Source organism: Nomascus leucogenys, chromosome 8 (assembly GCF_006542625.1).
Source record: "Nomascus leucogenys isolate Asia chromosome 8, Asia_NLE_v1, whole genome shotgun sequence".
Lineage (NCBI taxonomy): Eukaryota > Metazoa > Chordata > Mammalia > Primates > Hylobatidae > Nomascus > Nomascus leucogenys.
In genome coordinates this window covers 73,934,586-73,953,225 of record NC_044388.1, presented here as the reverse complement: position 1 = coordinate 73,953,225, position 18,640 = coordinate 73,934,586, and the positions used below count along the sequence as shown (strand labels likewise).

General features: G+C 39.4%; 1 protein-coding gene across 13 annotated transcripts in view; it reads right to left on the bottom strand.

Annotated features, from left to right (window-relative positions):
* CARMIL1 (capping protein regulator and myosin 1 linker 1) overlaps window positions 1–18,640 on the bottom strand; it is a 346,067-nt gene that overhangs the window by 116,481 nt on the left and 210,946 nt on the right. For all 13 annotated transcript variants that reach the window (XM_030817391.1, XM_030817392.1, XM_030817397.1 and 10 more), the window contains 5 exons: window positions 18,536–18,639; window positions 15,365–15,442; window positions 15,148–15,224; window positions 11,771–11,875; window positions 6,465–6,534 (listed from right to left, as the gene is read on the bottom strand). In XM_030817391.1, the coding sequence (XP_030673251.1) occupies window positions 6,465–6,534; window positions 11,771–11,875; window positions 15,148–15,224; window positions 15,365–15,442; window positions 18,536–18,639 (434 nt within the window). The remainder of the gene's footprint in view (window positions 1–6,464; window positions 6,535–11,770; window positions 11,876–15,147; window positions 15,225–15,364; window positions 15,443–18,535; window position 18,640) is intronic.

Genomic DNA, 18,640 nt, shown 5'->3' with positions numbered 1-18,640 from the left:
CAGCTATAATTAGTTGCCCTTTGCATCTTCTCTGAAGTATTAGAGACTTTTGTCTCTCATTTGGAAGGAGACTAAGTTTGAAGAATTTAGTCCCAGCATTTACCAATTCTTCTCTTAATGCATAACTATGAAGTTATAAGATTTTTAAACATACAAGAATGCACATGGCCAGGCATAGTAGCTCACACCTGTAATCCCAGCACTTTGAGAGGCCGAGGTAGGTGGATTACTTGAGGTCAGGAGTTCAAGACCAGCCTGGCCAACATGGTAAAACTAATAATATAAAAATTAGCCAGACACAGTGGCATATGCCTGTAATCCCAGCTACTCAGGAGGCTGAGGCAGGAGAATAGCTTGAACCCCGGAGGTGCAGGTTGCAGTGAGCCAAGATTGCACAACTGCACTCCAGCCTTGGTGACAGAGCAAAACTTCGTCTCAATTAAAAAAAAAAAAAAAAAAAAAGAGAGAGAGAATGAAAGATCAATTGCCTCTCTTTAGATACTTGGGTACATGGGAAGAATATTCATGAATGCCAATATCACTGCTGCTATATAAAATGGTTTTGAAGCTCTTTAGAACTAACCTAGAGGGCAATGGAACACACACATTTCTCTGAACATCTGTACTGACACTAAATCCTTACCCTTTGAGAATGAATAAGGATCAGCCACAGGCCATTCTGAAGCTAATCTGGTCATGAGGTATAATATTGTCTTGCGTCAAAAAATCAGGTTTCAAGAAGAATCTGTCTCACCATAAGCTGATGAGAGTAATCCTTCTTGAAAGATGTAAAATAGCTTTGAAGGCAATTCCCAAAAATGTTTTGGTAAAGACTGAATATTTATAAAGCTTCTAAATAAAAATTTTTAGAAGGGCAATACTGACCTATGATGTCAATTCTGACATTCCAAATAAAGCTCCTCCATCTCAAACCTTTTACTCCCCAGATGATGGCTCACATATGCTGGGCTGGCGTAGTGACGTTGTACCAGATGCCAGCACTGAAAACTATTATTTCCATTCAATAGATGAGCAACAAAGGCTCAAAGAAGGTGAGTCACCTAATAAGCTAAGTAACTGAGCCAGGTTTCAAAGGGGGCCTTTTGATTCCAAAGTGCTCACCCTTGGCTCACTCTTTTGCCTCCCATAACTACTTTGAGTCATTTTCATATACAAAAGAGCCTCCTTTTCAGTACTAAAAGACCAAGGGAAAGAAAGAGAGGTGATGATATAATTAATGCAAAATGCCTTAAGGAACACAGAAGTTTTTTTCCTATAAGTACAGAAGTTATCTGAAAATGTAAGGTTAATTTCAATGCTTATTACCTTAGCTATCACAGATCCAAAAGAATATAGACCAACATTTTAGATTTAATTTTCCAAATAACAATGATGTTTGTATTGTAAGAAAGCAACTCCATAAGTTCTAAATACCCACAGCGAACTTTTTATTTTAATAGCATGAAGTGTAAGTCTCCTCTCTCATTCAAATTAATGAGTGTCAAATGCCTATTTCAAGGCCGGGCGCAGTGGCTCACGCCTGTAATCCCAGCACTTTGGGAGGCTGAGGTGGGCGGATCACCTGAGGTTGGGAGTTCGAGACCAGCCTGACTAACATGGAGAAACCTCATCTCTACTAAAAATACAAAATTAGCTGGGCGTGGTGGTGCGTGCCTGTAATCCCAGCTTCTCGGGGGGCTGAGGCAGGAAAATCACTTGAACTCGGGAGGCGGAGGTTGTGGTGAGCTGAGATCATGCCATTGCACTCCAGCCTGGGCAACAAGAGCAAAACTCCGTCTCAAAAAAAAAAAAAAAAAAAATGCCTATTTCAGGGGAATAAAGAATACCCTGAGAACTACAAGCCAACTTATTAGGAAAGGTGAGAATGAACAGTAAAGGAATCAGCATATGGCAAAATCAAAAATAATTTGCTTAAGTTATTCTAAGCTCCATGTCCAAACACTTTTACTTCCTACTTTTAAGACTGTTTTCCCCTTTCCTCTCAATAATCTCAACTACCATCTTTTACCATCGTTTATCCTCTATAACACTCATACTAGTCTGATTTTAAAATCAATCACTGGATTTATTCCCCCTACCAGAAGAAATAAATCTGGATCAAAAATTCTATACAGTAGATGTTTTATATTAAAGTTAATCACCTATTTATAAATATAAGAAGACTTCAAGGTATCTCACAATAGCTCCTGCTTCCCTGGCTGGGGTGGACTTGTATTAGAGGTACCCACAGGAAGCGTTGAGCTCTTACGGAGCCCACATCAGAAACTTCAGGAAAACCCCCCACCCCCCACCCGCCCCCCAGCCCCAAGCATGATGGCCAACACCTGCCAGCAGAATGCTCTGGACCTTGACTCATCCCAGGTCTGCCAGTCCCTCATTCTGAGTAAGTCATCCTCAGAAAAATAATCTCCCAAGATGACAATGGTATCAAGGAGAAATTTTATTTCTCACCACCTTTTGGATTTTAAGACTAGATTTATCTGATCATCGAGGAAAGTCAAGGCTGAAGCTGCTATGATTTCAACTGGTATGATAAGAGTGGAGAGGGTTTGTAGCTAAATAGAGAATAGGCAGAAAGAAAATACACATATTCATGATTTTAAACTTTCGTGATAGTAAGAGCTTCTTTCTAAGAGGATTACATAAACTCTGCAATATCAAATACAGATGATTCAAGTCTCAAACAGTTAACACTCAAAGTGTCAAGCATGAATTATATTGGAAATCCAAACACTTTTGGGGGGAGATTTATTATATCATGAAGAGAAGCAAACTGAAACCTACTTAAATGTGGACATCTAGGCCTAAGAAACAAAATGTGATAAAACTCTATAACACAGTTTAGAAAAATAATTTTGTGTTTTACCAACTTTCATGAGCATCAACATAACATGTTACTTCATAAAGGTGGTCAACAGTACTGTGATTCAAGTTATAAGTGGGGAGAACATGGTACTACAATACTTTTAAGACTTCCCCATGTCGGCAGTATCAATTTATCATATAATGCATACGTAAAAGGCCAAAATGAAGTTGGAATTATCATAATAATACTGTTCAATCCCATCATCAGAGATTAACCATTTGACCTGAATTCCTGCCTTTATTTAAAAAAAGATTATAAAGTCTACTAGCAATTAGGTTGAACTTTACGAAACTGCCAATAGTCAGCAATTTTTGACATGCAAAATATCAGTTTTATAGGGTTCATCTACTATAACTATCTGAAAGCTATTCCCAATAGATCATAAAGGAGTTTAAGGAACAAGGTATATAGCAATCTTTGGCAACATGGCCCCTATCGATTTGAGAAGAAAATGCCTAACCATACTTAGTAGTCTAATAATTATCACAGTCAATATTACTATTAGCAATAGAGAATGAGGACAGAGTATTTTCATCATGGATCTGCCATTGGTGAGTTATATTATTTCCACTTCTTTCGACCTCAGTTTACCTATAATTAAGGAACCAGATGATCACTTATGCCCATTCCAGCTTTATCACAGAACTGAATAAAAGATGTTAGACTGCTGGCAGTCACGATATTTAACCAGGATCGTAAAACCACATTAGAAGTTATTGCTAATTTAGTAGTTTGATCTTATAGAGCAGTAAAGTTTACATCAACTTGCTTGTTTTTTGTTTTTTGTTTTTTTGGTTTTTTTTTTGAGATAGAGTCTAGCTGTTGCCCAGGCTGGAGTGCATTAGTACAATCTCGGCTCACTGCAACCTCTGCCTCCCAGGTTCAAGCAGTTCTCTGCCTCAGTCTCCCGAGTAGCTGGGATTACAGGCACCCGCCACCACATCCAGCTAATTTTTGTATTTTTAGTAGAGACAGGGTCACCATCTTGGCCAGGCTGGTCTTGAACTCCTGACTTCGTGATCCACCCGCCAAGGCCTCCCAAAGTGCTGGGATTAGAGGCATTGACTGCGCCCAGCCGGGTGATTTTGTTTGTTTTTTTTGACATAATAACCTATCCCACCCCCTTCATCTCTCACTCCCCCCCCAATTAAAAATAAAATTACTATTGGCATGCCCCTCAGTAAAGTGCTGGTAAACAAATAAGTAATTAATATTACCAGATTTGGTTTCTACTTTATAGTCTGTTTTTATAAATGAAAGATCACTAATTTGCATATGAAAATTCCACAACGCAAGGTTAGTTTTTTAGGGTTCTATTGCTTGGGTTTTTTTTTTTTTTTTTTTTACAATATGTCTTTTCGTATTGTTTTTTGCTTTTCTTTTTTCAAAACAACAAGACTGTTAAATCACATAACTGGTGTTCACTCCAGCTTGAAACTAATGAAAAATACTACACTAACTTTTATGCGCGTCCGTGTGAAGAGACCACCAAACAGGCTTTGTGTGAGCAACATGGCTATTTATTTCACCTGGGTGCAGGCGGGCTGAGTCCAAAAAGAGAGTCAGCGAAGGGGATAAGGATGGGGCCGTTTTATAGGATTTGGGTAGGTAAAGGAAAATTACAAAGTGGGTTTGTTCTCTGGCGGCAGGAGTGGGGGTCGCAAGGTGCTCAGTGGGGGTGCTTTCTGAGCCAGGATGAGCCAGGAAAAGGACTTTCACAAGATAATGTCATCACTTAAGGCAAGGACCAGCCATTTACACTTCTTTTGTGGTGGAATGTCATCAGTTAAGGTGGGGCAGGGCATATTCACTTCTTTTGTGATTCTTCAGTTACTTCAGGCCATCTGGGCGTACACATGCAAGTCACAGGGGATGCAATGGTTTGGCTTGGGCTCAGAGGCCTGACACTAACAATATTATGGTACAAATTCAGACTTGTCCATTTCTAGAATTTTCATAGAGGCAAAGCATTAATCTTATTCAATATTTAGTATTGGCTTGGTGCCTGGCATTTTGTTAGGAGATAGGGGAAATACAAAATATAGTATGACATAAATACTGCCCTCCAGAAAGTTACATCCAAGCATACAGGAGTTAATTTAATATCTGTGCAAGGTACTATTGGCGATTTAGTGTCCAAGTGCATGCTATTATCATTAAGTGCTAGACAATTAGAAAAGATCAAGATCACAAAGGGCTGAGGCAGGCAGGGAAGAAACTTGGCAGACAGATAGGAAAACAGCAAGAGCAAACAACTTTTCTGCGTACCAGACACCCTAAGAAGCACTTTTCAAAAAGACCTCCTTTACGCTTCCTAACAACCCATTGGGAGAGGTACTATTATCTCCATTTTGCAGGCACAGAAATTGAGATTTAGTGATATTAACCAATTCATCCAGGATTGCATAGCCTAGGAGGCTGATGCACGTATGCAGGAGACTGCACTTGAGTTAATTCCTCAAAGAGAGGGAGGTCTTGGGGAGGGGAAGGAAGAGGGACATGGTAGGAGTGCTGGGGAAGAGAGAACAGTGAGTATAAAGGCCCAAGAATAGGAATGAAGAGACTTCCATCTCCATTCCTGGGAAGAAGTGATAAAGCTTGGCGTGTTAAGTCAGGCTCTGAACAGGCCATATAGTTTGTATCTGGGTACTTTCTTACTAGTCACACAAAGTAAAAGTTTCAAGATAGTAAAAGTTTAGGTGCCCTGTAAAACATAGACACTTTAGGCCGGGTGCGGTGGCTCTCGACTGTAATCCCAGCATTTCGGGAGGCTGAGGCCGGCGGATCATGAGGTCAGGAGATCGAGACCATTCTGGCTAACACAGTGAAACCCCATCTCTACTAAAAATACAAAAAAAAATTAGCCGGGCATGGTGGCAGGCGCCTATAGTCCCAGGTGCTCGGGAGGCTGAGGCAGGATAATGACGTGAACCCAGGAGACAGAGCTTGCAGTGAGCCTAAATCGTGCCACTGTACTCCAGCTTGGGTGACAGAGGGAGACTCCATCTCAAAAAAAGAAAAAAAAAAAAATATATATATATATATATAGACACTTTAGTCTCAATTCTTCTCTATGAGCTCTTTGATAGGAAGTGTTTGAAATTGCTATACTTTCTAGAGGTATATTAATTTTCTTGTTGTAAATCAAGATATTAAAAAGTAAAATTAATAAGACAGCCATTCTCTTTCACGCTCTACAAAATCCAAGTTAGGTTATACACATTTATCCCTTGCAACAAATGCTGCATGTTTCATTTTCATGATGGCAAAGCAAGTCTATGGTTTTATATCTCAAGGCTTCATCATAAAATACTCAGCCATCCGGCACCAAGAATGGAACAACAACAACAACAACAAAACCCAAGTCATTAAAAACATACTTGAAAGCTTTCTAAATGATGTTCTGTGGCTGTCTGTAGATGAAACTTGCAAAATACAGAACGTTAGAAACTTGTATAATTTATTTTTCTGCTTCATTTACACCCTGTGGAATCACAGTATCACATTTTATCCAGGAAAAAGGCAAAGCGGTTGAGGCTATTATCTATTCCAGTATACAATTTAAGGGTGTTCTTACCTCACAGTTGCTGAGATCCAGAGAAACCCCTTTCAAGTTATGATTACAAGCCAGGCCTAATAACAGTGCTCTGAGGGGAGGAAACACACATATTAGATACACATTCCACACATTGCCCAAAAGAAAAAATGTAAGCACACTGAATAAAGCCTAGAGAAAGAAGACTGCCTTTTCTGAATCACAGGTCAAGCACCAAGCACCCTCTTACTTTTTAAAATGCCAACTGCATTTCTGCCTCACAACAACAGTGAAAAACTGACTCTGCAGCATTCTTTTGCCTGACAGGCAGTGAGCCCATCATAAATGTAAAACCTGCAGGATTGCTATTCCTATGCAAATAAACCAACAGCACACCTAATTGCATATTGAAATTAAATTGTGCTCATCACAGATAAATTCCCACCTGCATCTGCTTGAGAAGAGCTTTAATAATGTTTAGAATATTATTTAGCAATTGTTATTAGAGTCGCAAAGTAAAGCTAGTTTTCCCTAAGGAATATGTAAGTGAGGAAGTCAGGCTCCGTAGTATACCAGGATGTGAAATTATATCTAGATGAGTTTATTAAACGACCTACAGTAGTGGGTGGGCAAGGGTATAAAACAAGGCACACGTCTTGAATTGGAGTCCAGGATCATGCCTGTCCAACTACCTGCTGAGCCGGGACAAATCATATCACTGCTGTGAAAAGGGATTTTCTCATCTGCAAATTGAGGAGATTAGACTAATCACTTGGATCCACTTTGACAAGTCAGTCCTATAAAATCCAACACCATCAAGCAAGCTTGAAACAGAAAATTCACACTTGCACACACAACCACTAAATTATAGTGGACAGAAGACCCTAAATCAGACTTTGTGAAAAACAGAGATGAGCATAAGATGGTTCCTGCTCTCAAGCAAGGAAAACAGATATGTGTGCCAATAACTCTAACACAAGGCTGCTAGTGGTAAGTACTAGAAGAGTGGAAACCAGGTATTTATTAACTGGGGGTGACTACCTGTTTTCCATGTTCCCAGGAAAAGGACCTCCACTCAGCATACCCCAAAAATACCCTAGGGTAAGGGTGAGGTGGGAAGGTAGGGAATTATTTTATGCCCAAGTCTCTGAGACTTTCTTTTCTAGTGATTCTCTGGCTTTATCTACTAAGAGAGAACTCCAGCAGTGGCATGGAACACATAGGGGCTTGGCTGCCTCCAGCTATGAAAAGCCCCCTCCTTCCACTCCTTGACCCTGTCAGGAGGCTGGAGGTGAGTGCCTTCTTTTTCACTTTTTAAATTCAGTTCACTAGTCCCTTATTCTAAAACACTGTCCTATGAGAAAGACTGGGTATATCTCATCTGTGTACTTGTTCAATTACTTACTAAATTGCTTCTCTTTTCCTAAAAATTACTTATGCCCCCTTTCTTTCATGGGCGCAGTATTGAGTCAGTGAAAGCGCTGGAGGCTGAAAACCAAAAGGCCAGTCCTCACATCCCAGCCCAGCGAGTAATGGTTGAATGACCTTAAGCACATCACTTTTCGTGTGTGTCTCAAGTTCTTGTCAGTAAAATGAGAGAGTTCAGATATTACCAAAGAGGTCCCTTTTATTTCCAACATATGCTGAGTTTCTAGGACTTAGACACATATTTCAACATTGCATTTTTATGGTGCTTATATGGAAGGAAAATACTTCCTACTTTTCTCACATGTGAATTAAGGGCAAGAAAACAAATGATATGCTTAAGGCATTTAATTATAGAAGGCCAATGGTTAGGAGGCAACAACTCATGAGACTAGTGAAAATAAATAACCCATAGGAACTGTCCCTAGTAAAATAAAAGAACAAATACAATAAAGCATACTGGACACTGGGGAAAAATTCTATAGCAAAATATGTTGTTTATTTTAACCCAATGATGGCAAAATTGCCTTAACAACCATCTTCTAGATCCTCAATCACTATTGCAAAATTGCTTAAGAGAACAATTTGTATTTAATTCTTCCAGCTCCAGATCGGTGGCACTAGTTATAATTTCAGGGTAGCACATTCAACAGGTTTATGAAAAACACTCAGCCAGAAAGATGCGGTCACAGAGAAGGGAGAAAGGGGAGATGGGGTCACGTGGCAGGGAGAAAGGGGATGTCCATGAAGAAAGGCTTGGGGGAGGGAAAACGAAAGACCAAGAATGAGCAGTAAGCAGGAACTCACACTGCACTCTGAGTGATGCTGGAGCAAGGAGCATCCTTGGGACTCACATGAACCAGACTATTCCAGTAATTTTATTTATTTTTTTTATTCCTTTTTTTTTTTTTTTTTTTTTGAGACGGAGTCTCGCTCTGTCGCGCAGGCCGGAGTGCAGTGGTGCAATCTCGGATCACTGCAAGCTCCGCCTCCCGGGTTCACGCCATTCTGCCTCAGCCTCCCAGCTAATTTTTTTTGAATTTTTAGTAAAGACGGGGTTTCACCGTGGCCTCCATCTCCTGACCTCGTGATCCGCCCGCCTCGGCCTCCCAAAGTGCTGGAATTACAAGCGTGAGCCACCGCGCCCGGCCATTCCAGCAATTTTAGAAAACACAAAGGAACAGCGTCACCATGTTCTGTAAACCCCCTTGAAATACATTAACATGGACCAAAAAAGGCCTCAAAGGAAAATCGCAACAATGAAGTAAACAGTCATATTCTTTGTCTTGCTTCCCCCTTCCACCTCCCGCCTAACACTCTACTTCCCCAATTTGCTTGTAAAAGAATCTCAAATTAAGTGGGAAACTTGTAGGGAAAAATATTATTATGTCCAAACGTAAAGCGTTGTCTCAAAAGAAATTGTGTTGCTTTCGTTTATTCTCTCACGGCTACTAATCCCAAACCCTTAGAGAAACAAGGGTTTCTGCAGTTGAAGGTGGAAGGAGGTAGGGAACATTGCTGAGCCCATGACAGCTGGCTGAGAGCAGTGGACACTGCTAGGCACTTCCCAGAACCCACTCCGGGTTCTTCCTCTTTACTGGAAGAGCCTCCCAGTGCAGCTTCTCCCTTTTGTCTGATCCTGCTTTCTCCCCCTTCCCTTTTCACCGGTGGTAATCCCAAGAGAATGTCCTTATAAATATCCTACTTGCGAATCTCCATCTCAAAGTTGGCTCCTTGGGAAACTCAATCTTCAACAGTGATTTGGGGCAAATTACTTAGCTTCTCTGAGCCTCAATATCCTCAGCTGTAAAATGGGGATAATGATACTAACTTCTCATCACTGTCATCCACATTAAAGGTGACAGGCCCTATGTAAGCACCCAGCGCAGTGTCTAGTTTAGGGGAGTACTGTGCAAATTCCTTTTCAACCTCACCCTGTCACACACAAACCTGAGAACTTCAGTTTTGTGTTATCTTTTCAAATAATTATATCACATTAAATGTATACATGGAATTTTATTTACACAATCTTCAGCCATGAAGGCTTTCTCCCCATATTAAAATTTTTACTGATTAAAACACAGAGCTGAAGAGACTACTGATTTAACACTATCAAACATTCACACCAATAACATCAGGTCCAAGATTTAACAATTACAAAATATCTTTGAAGTACAACATTTACAGGTATCAATGTGCAATAAAGTACAGTAAGTCCAGCCTTGTTGCAAAGTGAAATATTCTACAAAATCAGTTACATTAACCAGTAAAATGTTACTCTATATTATACAAAAGTAAACAACATTGAACGAATTAAAAATAGAAAACTATTTTGAATATGCTAATTTCCTGCTGATATATTACTAGGACAAGGACCCTCTCTGGTTTTGCTTCCTATCCTGTCATCAGGGGTCTAGCACATTGCAGATGCTCAGTAAGTATTACTTGAATGAATACGTAAATGAGAATGATTATAATAGAACTTTAGAATACGATTCTGATAGCTTTCTTAATATCCATACAAACAGCCAAATCATGAGGTGTTTATTATTTGTGGCTGTTATATTTAGGGATCCTTAATATATTAACTCAACATTTTTTAAGCCTGCTATAACATAACATCAGACTTTTTTTTCAGCACTTGACTGGATCTACTTTTTTTTTTTTTTTTTTTTGAGATGGAGTCTCACTCTGTCACCAGGCTGGCAGTGGTGCAATCTCAGCTCACTGCAACCTCTGCTTCCCGGGTTCAAGTGATTCTCCCACCTCAGCCTCCTGAGTAGCTGGGACTACAGGCATGCACCACCATGCCTCGCTAATTTTTGTATTTTTAGTAGAGTCGGGGCTTCACCATGTTGGCCAAGCTGGTCTGAAACTCCTGACCTCAAGTGATCTGCCCACCTCGGCCTCCCAGAGTGCTGGGATTACAGGCGTGAGCCACTGCACCCAGCCTGGATCTACTTTTTTAAAGGCATCCATTGTTTTGGTCATCTGGTACTATATGAAATCAAGAACTTCACACCTCTCGAAACAGAAATAAAAAAGGAAAAGAAAAGATAATTTATAAATTAAACGAAGCTTAATTTTCTAGTAAGATTAATAGCAGACATTAATTTTAACATTTCATACACATTACAAGGCAAAAATTAAATGCTGATTTACAGTCAGCTGGGAAGGGAGAAATTGATGCATACATTTGAGCATATCTGACAACTTCCATAATCGTAACTACTTGAAAATACCTTCTTTAGACTCAAAGAGAATTTGACCCTACAGTCAAATTCACTGAACTTGTACACTAAACTTTTGACTCTTTCTGGCAATAGAGAACAGAAATCTCAAGGATAATAAATTATTCTCAAACCTCAATTTAGCTAACAATTTTAACTTCACCACTATACCTACACTAGGGATATTAACCTATAAGTTGGCTGCCAAATAAAAGTGCCAAATATCCCATACTAACCTCAGTAATTCAGAAACCAAAGTAGCTAAAAATTCATTCTGTTGCATACATACAATGTGTTTAGAGTTTATTACTATTAGTAGAAAGATTTAGAGTAAATGCTGATGAAAACACACACACACACACACACACACACACGAACGAATATGCCTGAAATGGAACGAACAGAGGTTAATATAAAAGCAATAGTAAGTACCTGGGAGTACAACTTTTGTAGATCAGTGACTCCTGCCAAGGTCATAAACCAAAAGATGTTTTTTCTTAGAAGATGCAATAATATCAATAGTGCACAATGTACTTTTTAAAATTTTAATTTATTTTTCTGCCCCAGAGTAAAAAGGCATTCTCATCTGTGGTTTTTGTCTTTGGATTATATATCTTTCTCCCTTCCGTCAAGCACATTCGTAAAAACAAGTTGAACTTTAAAAGCTCTGGAGAAAGTGAATTAACCACTCACTTTAAGGGCTCAGGAGACAGTTTTGTGCCTGAAAGGTTGATGTGCATCAAAGCCAGAGAACTACTAAAAAATTGCTTGAAAGATGGAGGTACTTCTTTTCCTTTCCTGAAAAAAACACAAGAGTTATACAAGCGGTTACACCTTCATCAAACATATTCATTGATTATTCAGACACTGTGAAATCAACAAATCAGTCATATTTTCTGTAGAAATTTAAAAGTAAACAGAAACAAATAAATGTCCAAAACCTAAAGCTATAAATCCAGTATCATTAAAGGAACCACTTAAGGGAGGTAAAGAAATATTTAGTCCATAAAATAATTCACTGCTATTCTTCATAGCCAATGAATTCATTATGTTTTACCTCTTGATCAGGAAACTCCATGTTTGGAATTTTTAAAAACAGGAGGTCAAAGAAGATGTATATTTCTCACCAATTTAAAAGCTTTCTCACTGGGTGGCACAAAATGTTAGAGATCAATACCTGCATTTGGCAATGTTTTTAGATGTAGCAGGTTTCACATGCAACAAGATTGTGATCTGATGTTGAGCTAAAACAGCACAGAAAGTCCAAATGGCACAAAGCCTGCATTACAAATAGCCTATTCAGCTAGTATGTCCATACCACAAACCTAATCATTTCAGGCCAACTATTAGAACAGTGAAAGACAAATCTACAAAATACAATGGCTATAACCTCCGAATACATCCCCTTGCTACTACACAGAAAAGTATGTGGATCAAATCATACGTCTCAATAATAAGGTAGCATCAACACTATATGACAAGGGTTTAAGAAAAACAGGATTCAAGAGTCCAAGACGGAATCTCAACACTGTGCTTGTTCTGTTCTATCTGATAGAAATGATGGAAGGATTGAATAAGTCAGTATATGTAAAGCACTTAGGCTGATGCAGAGTAAGCACTCACTTAATGATAGTTATTCATATTCTGTGGAGGGGTTCATGGAATCTCAGGGCAGAGGGCATCCTAGTGGTTTAGCTCAACCACATAATATTCAATGACATTTAATGTACAGAGATCTGGGAAAATTTCAATATTTGACAGTTTTTTTTTAAGTTTTAAAACAGGACAATTAAAGGCTATCAGAGAAGAAAAATCTAAACAACCAAAATATCTGAGAAGATGAAAAATAAAACTAAGAGGAAAGAGAATTCTGGTAGACTGTGTGAGATAAGAAATCTCAAACAACTCTGTTTCCATATAGTGGAACAATGTAAGTTGTATATTCTTGTTCACTTTCTGCTGAGAAAATACTGTTAACTTACTCTAAATATATTTCTTCTCCTGCTATTCTGTCTCAGTTTTGAGTATCCCAGTGTTTCCAAATATTCACTGCCCCTTTTGAAGAAGGATGATGCTTCATCCCTCTACTGACAGCAGCCTTGTCCATGTGACTCTCTTTGGCCAGTGAGACATGAGCAGAAACGATGTGTATGACTTCCAGAGAGAAGCCTTGGGAGCCAGTATGTGCACTGCCATGATCTCTTTTTCTCTGCTATATGACTGTGAACATTCTAGATAGGAGGCTGCTCTGCCTCCTGGAGTGAAGGTTATATGCCAGCCCACAATGGACATGTCACAAAATCACTGTTGCTGAAAGCCATGGACATTGGAGGAAAGTGATCACTGTTACTGCGGAACAATCTAACTTATCCTGATGGATACATTTATGAAATTATCTGTGAATAAAAGAATGAATAGTCTGGCTGACAATCCACACCTCAACGTAAATGCAGTAATTTCAACAAAATTACTAAGGGCTTTCTACCACTATATCTAGGTAAGGTATTAGGTATTAAACAGTTTAATCACAACCTTTCATGTGGAAGACAAGACAATTTGTTAGCGCAATTCTGTTCTATAAGCTTAACAGCTCTACTGAAGACCAGTCATCACAGAATTCACAGTATTTTGAACTCAAAAGTGCTGATTATACAAAAACCTTTATAGTCTGTGCTTTCATCTTGTAACCCAGTTCCCCAGTCAATTACTGCTCCACCAAAGCATGGCTTTATAAGCTGGCTTCAAACATATGAGTTGACTAGGTTTCAATTAAAACTTTCAAATGTTCCCCAAAATATAGTTATCATGGAAAATTCAACTTTTCCCACCATTATATTTTCAGACTTCACACTCCCTAACTTTAATCTGTGGAGGTCTTTGTGGCATATTTTGGCTACTGTAAAGATTTAATCACTATTGAAGTAATAAAAAATAGTACTTTAATATACAAAGTAATTGATTTGCAAGGCACAGTTATGGAATAACGCATGCTACAAAACTGAATTTTCCAAATAAGTGAGGGTTATCCTTTTAAATATATAAGGCCTTTAAAAACTAGCAAAAATAAAAATATTTCTAATATTAACCAATACCCCTGTTATTTAAAAGCATATAACTAAAATATTATTTACTATTTATGGTCATAATTATAAATGCTAAGTGTTGAACAGTATTAATTCTTTAGCTATTCCCAGATTCCATACCTATCTAACCCATGTACTTTTCATAATTCCTCTGATAATTCCTCTATAGTCTCTTTGCATTCTAAGTTGCTACTGTTTGTGAATCCTTGATGCTTCTAATCTACAGCCTTATTCTGCGAACAATCATAGGAGTGTATAAGTGAAGTAGTCAGACTGGCCCTCAATTGCTTCTACAAGTGAAAATGCATGAGCTTTGAGATAACTATTCTCTTTACTCTCCGAAAGTAGTTTATACCTATATCCAAGCTCACCTGTGCGAAATACCTATAAAAGTTTCTAAAAGGGTTTTTCCCATGTTAAGACAGATTGCCTGACCACATATGAGAAATAGTGCGTTATCACATAGTTCACGTAGGCAGGCTGGAATTATTGGTAAGAACATTAACCTACATTTAAAATGATAAAACAAAAACTTGGCCGGGCACGGTGGCTCATGCTTGTAATCCCAGCACTTTGGGAGGCCGAGGCGGGCGGATCACGAGGTCAGGAGATCGAGACCACGGTGAAACCCCGTCTCTACTAAAAATACAAAAAAAAAATTAGCCGGGTGTGGTGGCGGGCGCCTGTAGTCCCAGCTACTCGGAGAGGCTGAGGCAGGAGAATGGCGTGAACCCAGGAGGTGGAGCTTGCAGTGAGCCGAGATTGCGCCACTGCACTCCAGCCTGGGCGACAGAGCGAGAATCCGTCTTAAAAAAAAAAAAAAAAAAAACTTGAATCTTCAAGGCCTAATATTCATAGATAACACTTAAGGCCACCTTCTTTCATATACAACGTTCACCCTTTATCACTCCGTTTTCCTTATCACTACAACTTTTTCTCAGAAAAAGGCACTTCCAGATGACAATGAGAGCAGAAATAAATCTATACCGGTGAGAGAAGACAGTTCTGGAGAGGTTGAGCACAGCTAAATATTGAAGGCATCCTCGGAGAAGAGCTCCACAGACCTGAAAAAGAAATAAGGCACACTTCTTTTCAAGTATTTCCAGGTCCAGGAGAATCTTTTATTAGAGGTCCCCTATATCCCATCTAAATAGCTCTTCTGAGACCCCTCAGAGCAATATATATATATATATTTTAAATTTACCATGTCCAGGGAACATTCTGTATTGGATAAATCCAGATGAGCAATGGCATTTGGCTGGGCCAAAAAATTATACATGTGCTTGAAAAAAAAAAAAGATAAACGTTAGGATTCTAGAAACACACACATACACACAATGCAAGTTAATGTTTTAAAAGGAAGTTGCCAGAATTTCTCAGATCATTCTCTGCTCTTCCCAAGGGGATTACCAGAATTTTCTGTCATTCCTTTATGTTCCCTGACAGTGAAAATCCCAAGAATAGTTAAAATTATGTTGGAGTAAAAAAAGGCCAAATGGAATATTGAAAACCAAACCCCCATTTTGTTACACATGACTTAATTTTCCTGATTAGGTTAATTTTTATTATAGAATTTTGGAACTGTGCTAATTCACTTTAACTCCTGAGACTAAAATACCACCTGAACTGCAGTCACTCTATCAAAATGCTAATCACTTTTGAAAGTGTTTGCAGAACTACAAATCTGAATTTGAACCATAGGATGGTCTCAGGCTATCCTCTCTTCTGTACGACATAATGATTTTTCTACCCTTAGTTACTTCTCAAAGCTAACAAGAATGGCTTGGCAGCAATATGAGTGCTTTTTTAAAAATTTCACTAATAGCTGAGACACTTCGGTTTCAGAGGGTCACAATGCCTAAACCTCCCCAATCCTCTCATTCAAGGCCATCAAAATAATGAGACTGATCAACAGATCAGTTCAACTGAGATGCTGAACACCAACGGCGACGTTGTTCTGGAATTACTCTGTATGTGTAGCAACTGCCAGAGCCCACCCATAACAAACTGAGTCCAAGCTCCCTGCCACCAGGCAAATAGCTTAAATTCTCCTCTGCTTCACTGGATGCCACTGGATACTTGCAAAATCAAACAAGCTTATACTGAATATGTCCTTGCAAACATTTACTATGTATAGCAGTTTGGCTATATGGTGCTTCGGAAGAATCCTATCAAGGAATTCAGAAGAGCAAAAAAATAGCCTGTAAACACTTAACACTTTAAGATAACCATACACACAGAATGACATTTATTTATTTATTTATTTAATTTATTTATTTTAAGACAGGGTCTGGCTCTATTGCCCAAGCTGGAGTGCAGTGGTATGATCTCGGCTCACCGCCACCTCCACCTCCCAGGCTCAAGCCATCCTCCCGCCTCAACCTCCTGAATGGCTGGGACTACAGGCATGTGACACCACGCCCAGCTAATTTTTGTATTTTTTGTAGAGACAGAGTTTCAACATATTGTCCAAGCTGGTCACAAACTCCTGGACCCCATAGATCCACCTGCCTTAGCCTCCAAAAGTGCTGGAATTCTAAGTGTGAGCCACTGCACCCAGCCATAGAATGGATTTTGTTATGAAAAGTTCTGATTCAGAAAAGTCATTTTGCTCTCACATGAAGATCCTCTGCCTCTCTCTCTGTTTGCCTGGCAAAAATTGTCTCGAGACTTTTAAGTTTACTGTGGCTTTGCTCCCAATCACCAGCTGGGGGAGCTCTTATCACCATGAAATGGTGACGAGACTATTTGGCCACACTTCTCTAAAGAGGCCAGGCCCTGCTAGGCTGCTTTCCCTGAGGGCACAGGGTCAGGTAAACTCCTGCACCTGCCGCCAGGCTCCTGGAACTTTTGCCTTCCCCGCCCACTCTCCCTTCCAGCCCACTCTCAGGCCTCATCGTTTCACTCCCCAGAAGCAAGCTACAACAGGACCCACCCTGGCCAGAAAAAGAAATCTTGAGCTATTTTGTTGTTTTAGGTGACTATTAATGTTCCTATTTTAGCTGAATCTTACTAATCTTCAGCCTCTCCTTTTATCCTTCCCTCTATTCTTCTACTTTGCCACAGTATTATTTTGGTGGTGTCACATTGGCCTTCTTGTTTTATTTTGGGAGGGAGCAGATTTATGAACTGTCAGTGAACTGAAACTGGAAAATGGATTGAAAAATCATGGCACACCAGGAATCAAGTATTATTTAAATAATTTTAAGTGCAAGGGAGAGGAAAAGGAAAAAAAATACAAAAAGGCCTTCATTTGTACTTTCTGCCTTACAGGTAAACCAAAACAAGAGAAATAAGAATAAATTTCACAGTGTTTTTCAGCCCTGTGGCAAAGCAGTGGAATGCAAATTAAGGCCCTTCAAAGATGGCTGCTGGGTGTAGGCCATGTTGTTAAAGAAACAATTCTTCTAAATTCTATCTTGGTGACCAGAGGGGATCATTCGCCACACATGGAAATGAGATCATACCTAATCCACTGTGTCAAAGATCTGCCAAATATTACATTATTGATTCAGTTACATTAAAAATTTTATTATAATTGAGGGAGTAGTTTTTGCCTTCATATTCAAACTCCAAAGAAATGGCCCCAGGTTATGTGTAGACCACTCTTCTCCCTATTTTATTCACAGAATAGACGAGTGCTCAGGTTTATCCCAATACTCCCTTTCAATTGTAACCTATAAAAATAACCATCAGTCTTCCCAGTAACAATAATAATAATGAGAAACTTCTGTTAATGTTCCCAAGCTTCCTTACCAGGCAATTTTAACCTGTAAGCTAATGGGTTTTCGTTGTTGTTGTTATTGTTTGATACGGAGACTCACACTGTCGCCCAGGCTGGAGTGCAGTGGCGTAATCTCGGCTTACCAGGCGTGAACTCCTCCTGGGTTCATGCCATTCTCCTGCCTCAGCCTCCTGAGGACCTGGGACTACGGGCACGTGCCACCACGCTTGGCTAATTTTTGTATTTTTAGTAGAGATCGGGTTTCACCATGTCGGCCAGGCTGGTCTCGATGATCTGCCTGCCTCAGCCTCCCAAAGTCCTGGGATTACACGTGAGAGCCACCATGCCTGGCCCCTGTAAACTAATGTTTTTAAATGAAGAAAAAAAATTCTTCAACAGCATTACTTCCAAAAAAATGTGAACTTCAGCATCATTAAATGAGAAAAAAAAAATTGTGGTGATATATGACATTTAATTAACGAAGGCTCTGGAATTTTCAGTAAAACACTTCATAAGCTTGTATCTAAATGATTCAAAGGTGTCATGACAAAGAAAGAGGCAGGGAAATGCACTGCAAAGTCACGTTTAGAATTATTCCAGACTTACTAAACACAGCTTCTTCGAAGATGGAATAAAGAAAAGAAAACTTACTGAGAGGTCATCTCCACGAAGGACGTTCCCTGAGAGGTCGAGGTGGACAAGGGTAGAGGCGGTCAATGGATTGGCACTGAGTGACTGAGAAAGGCTGTTCACCCC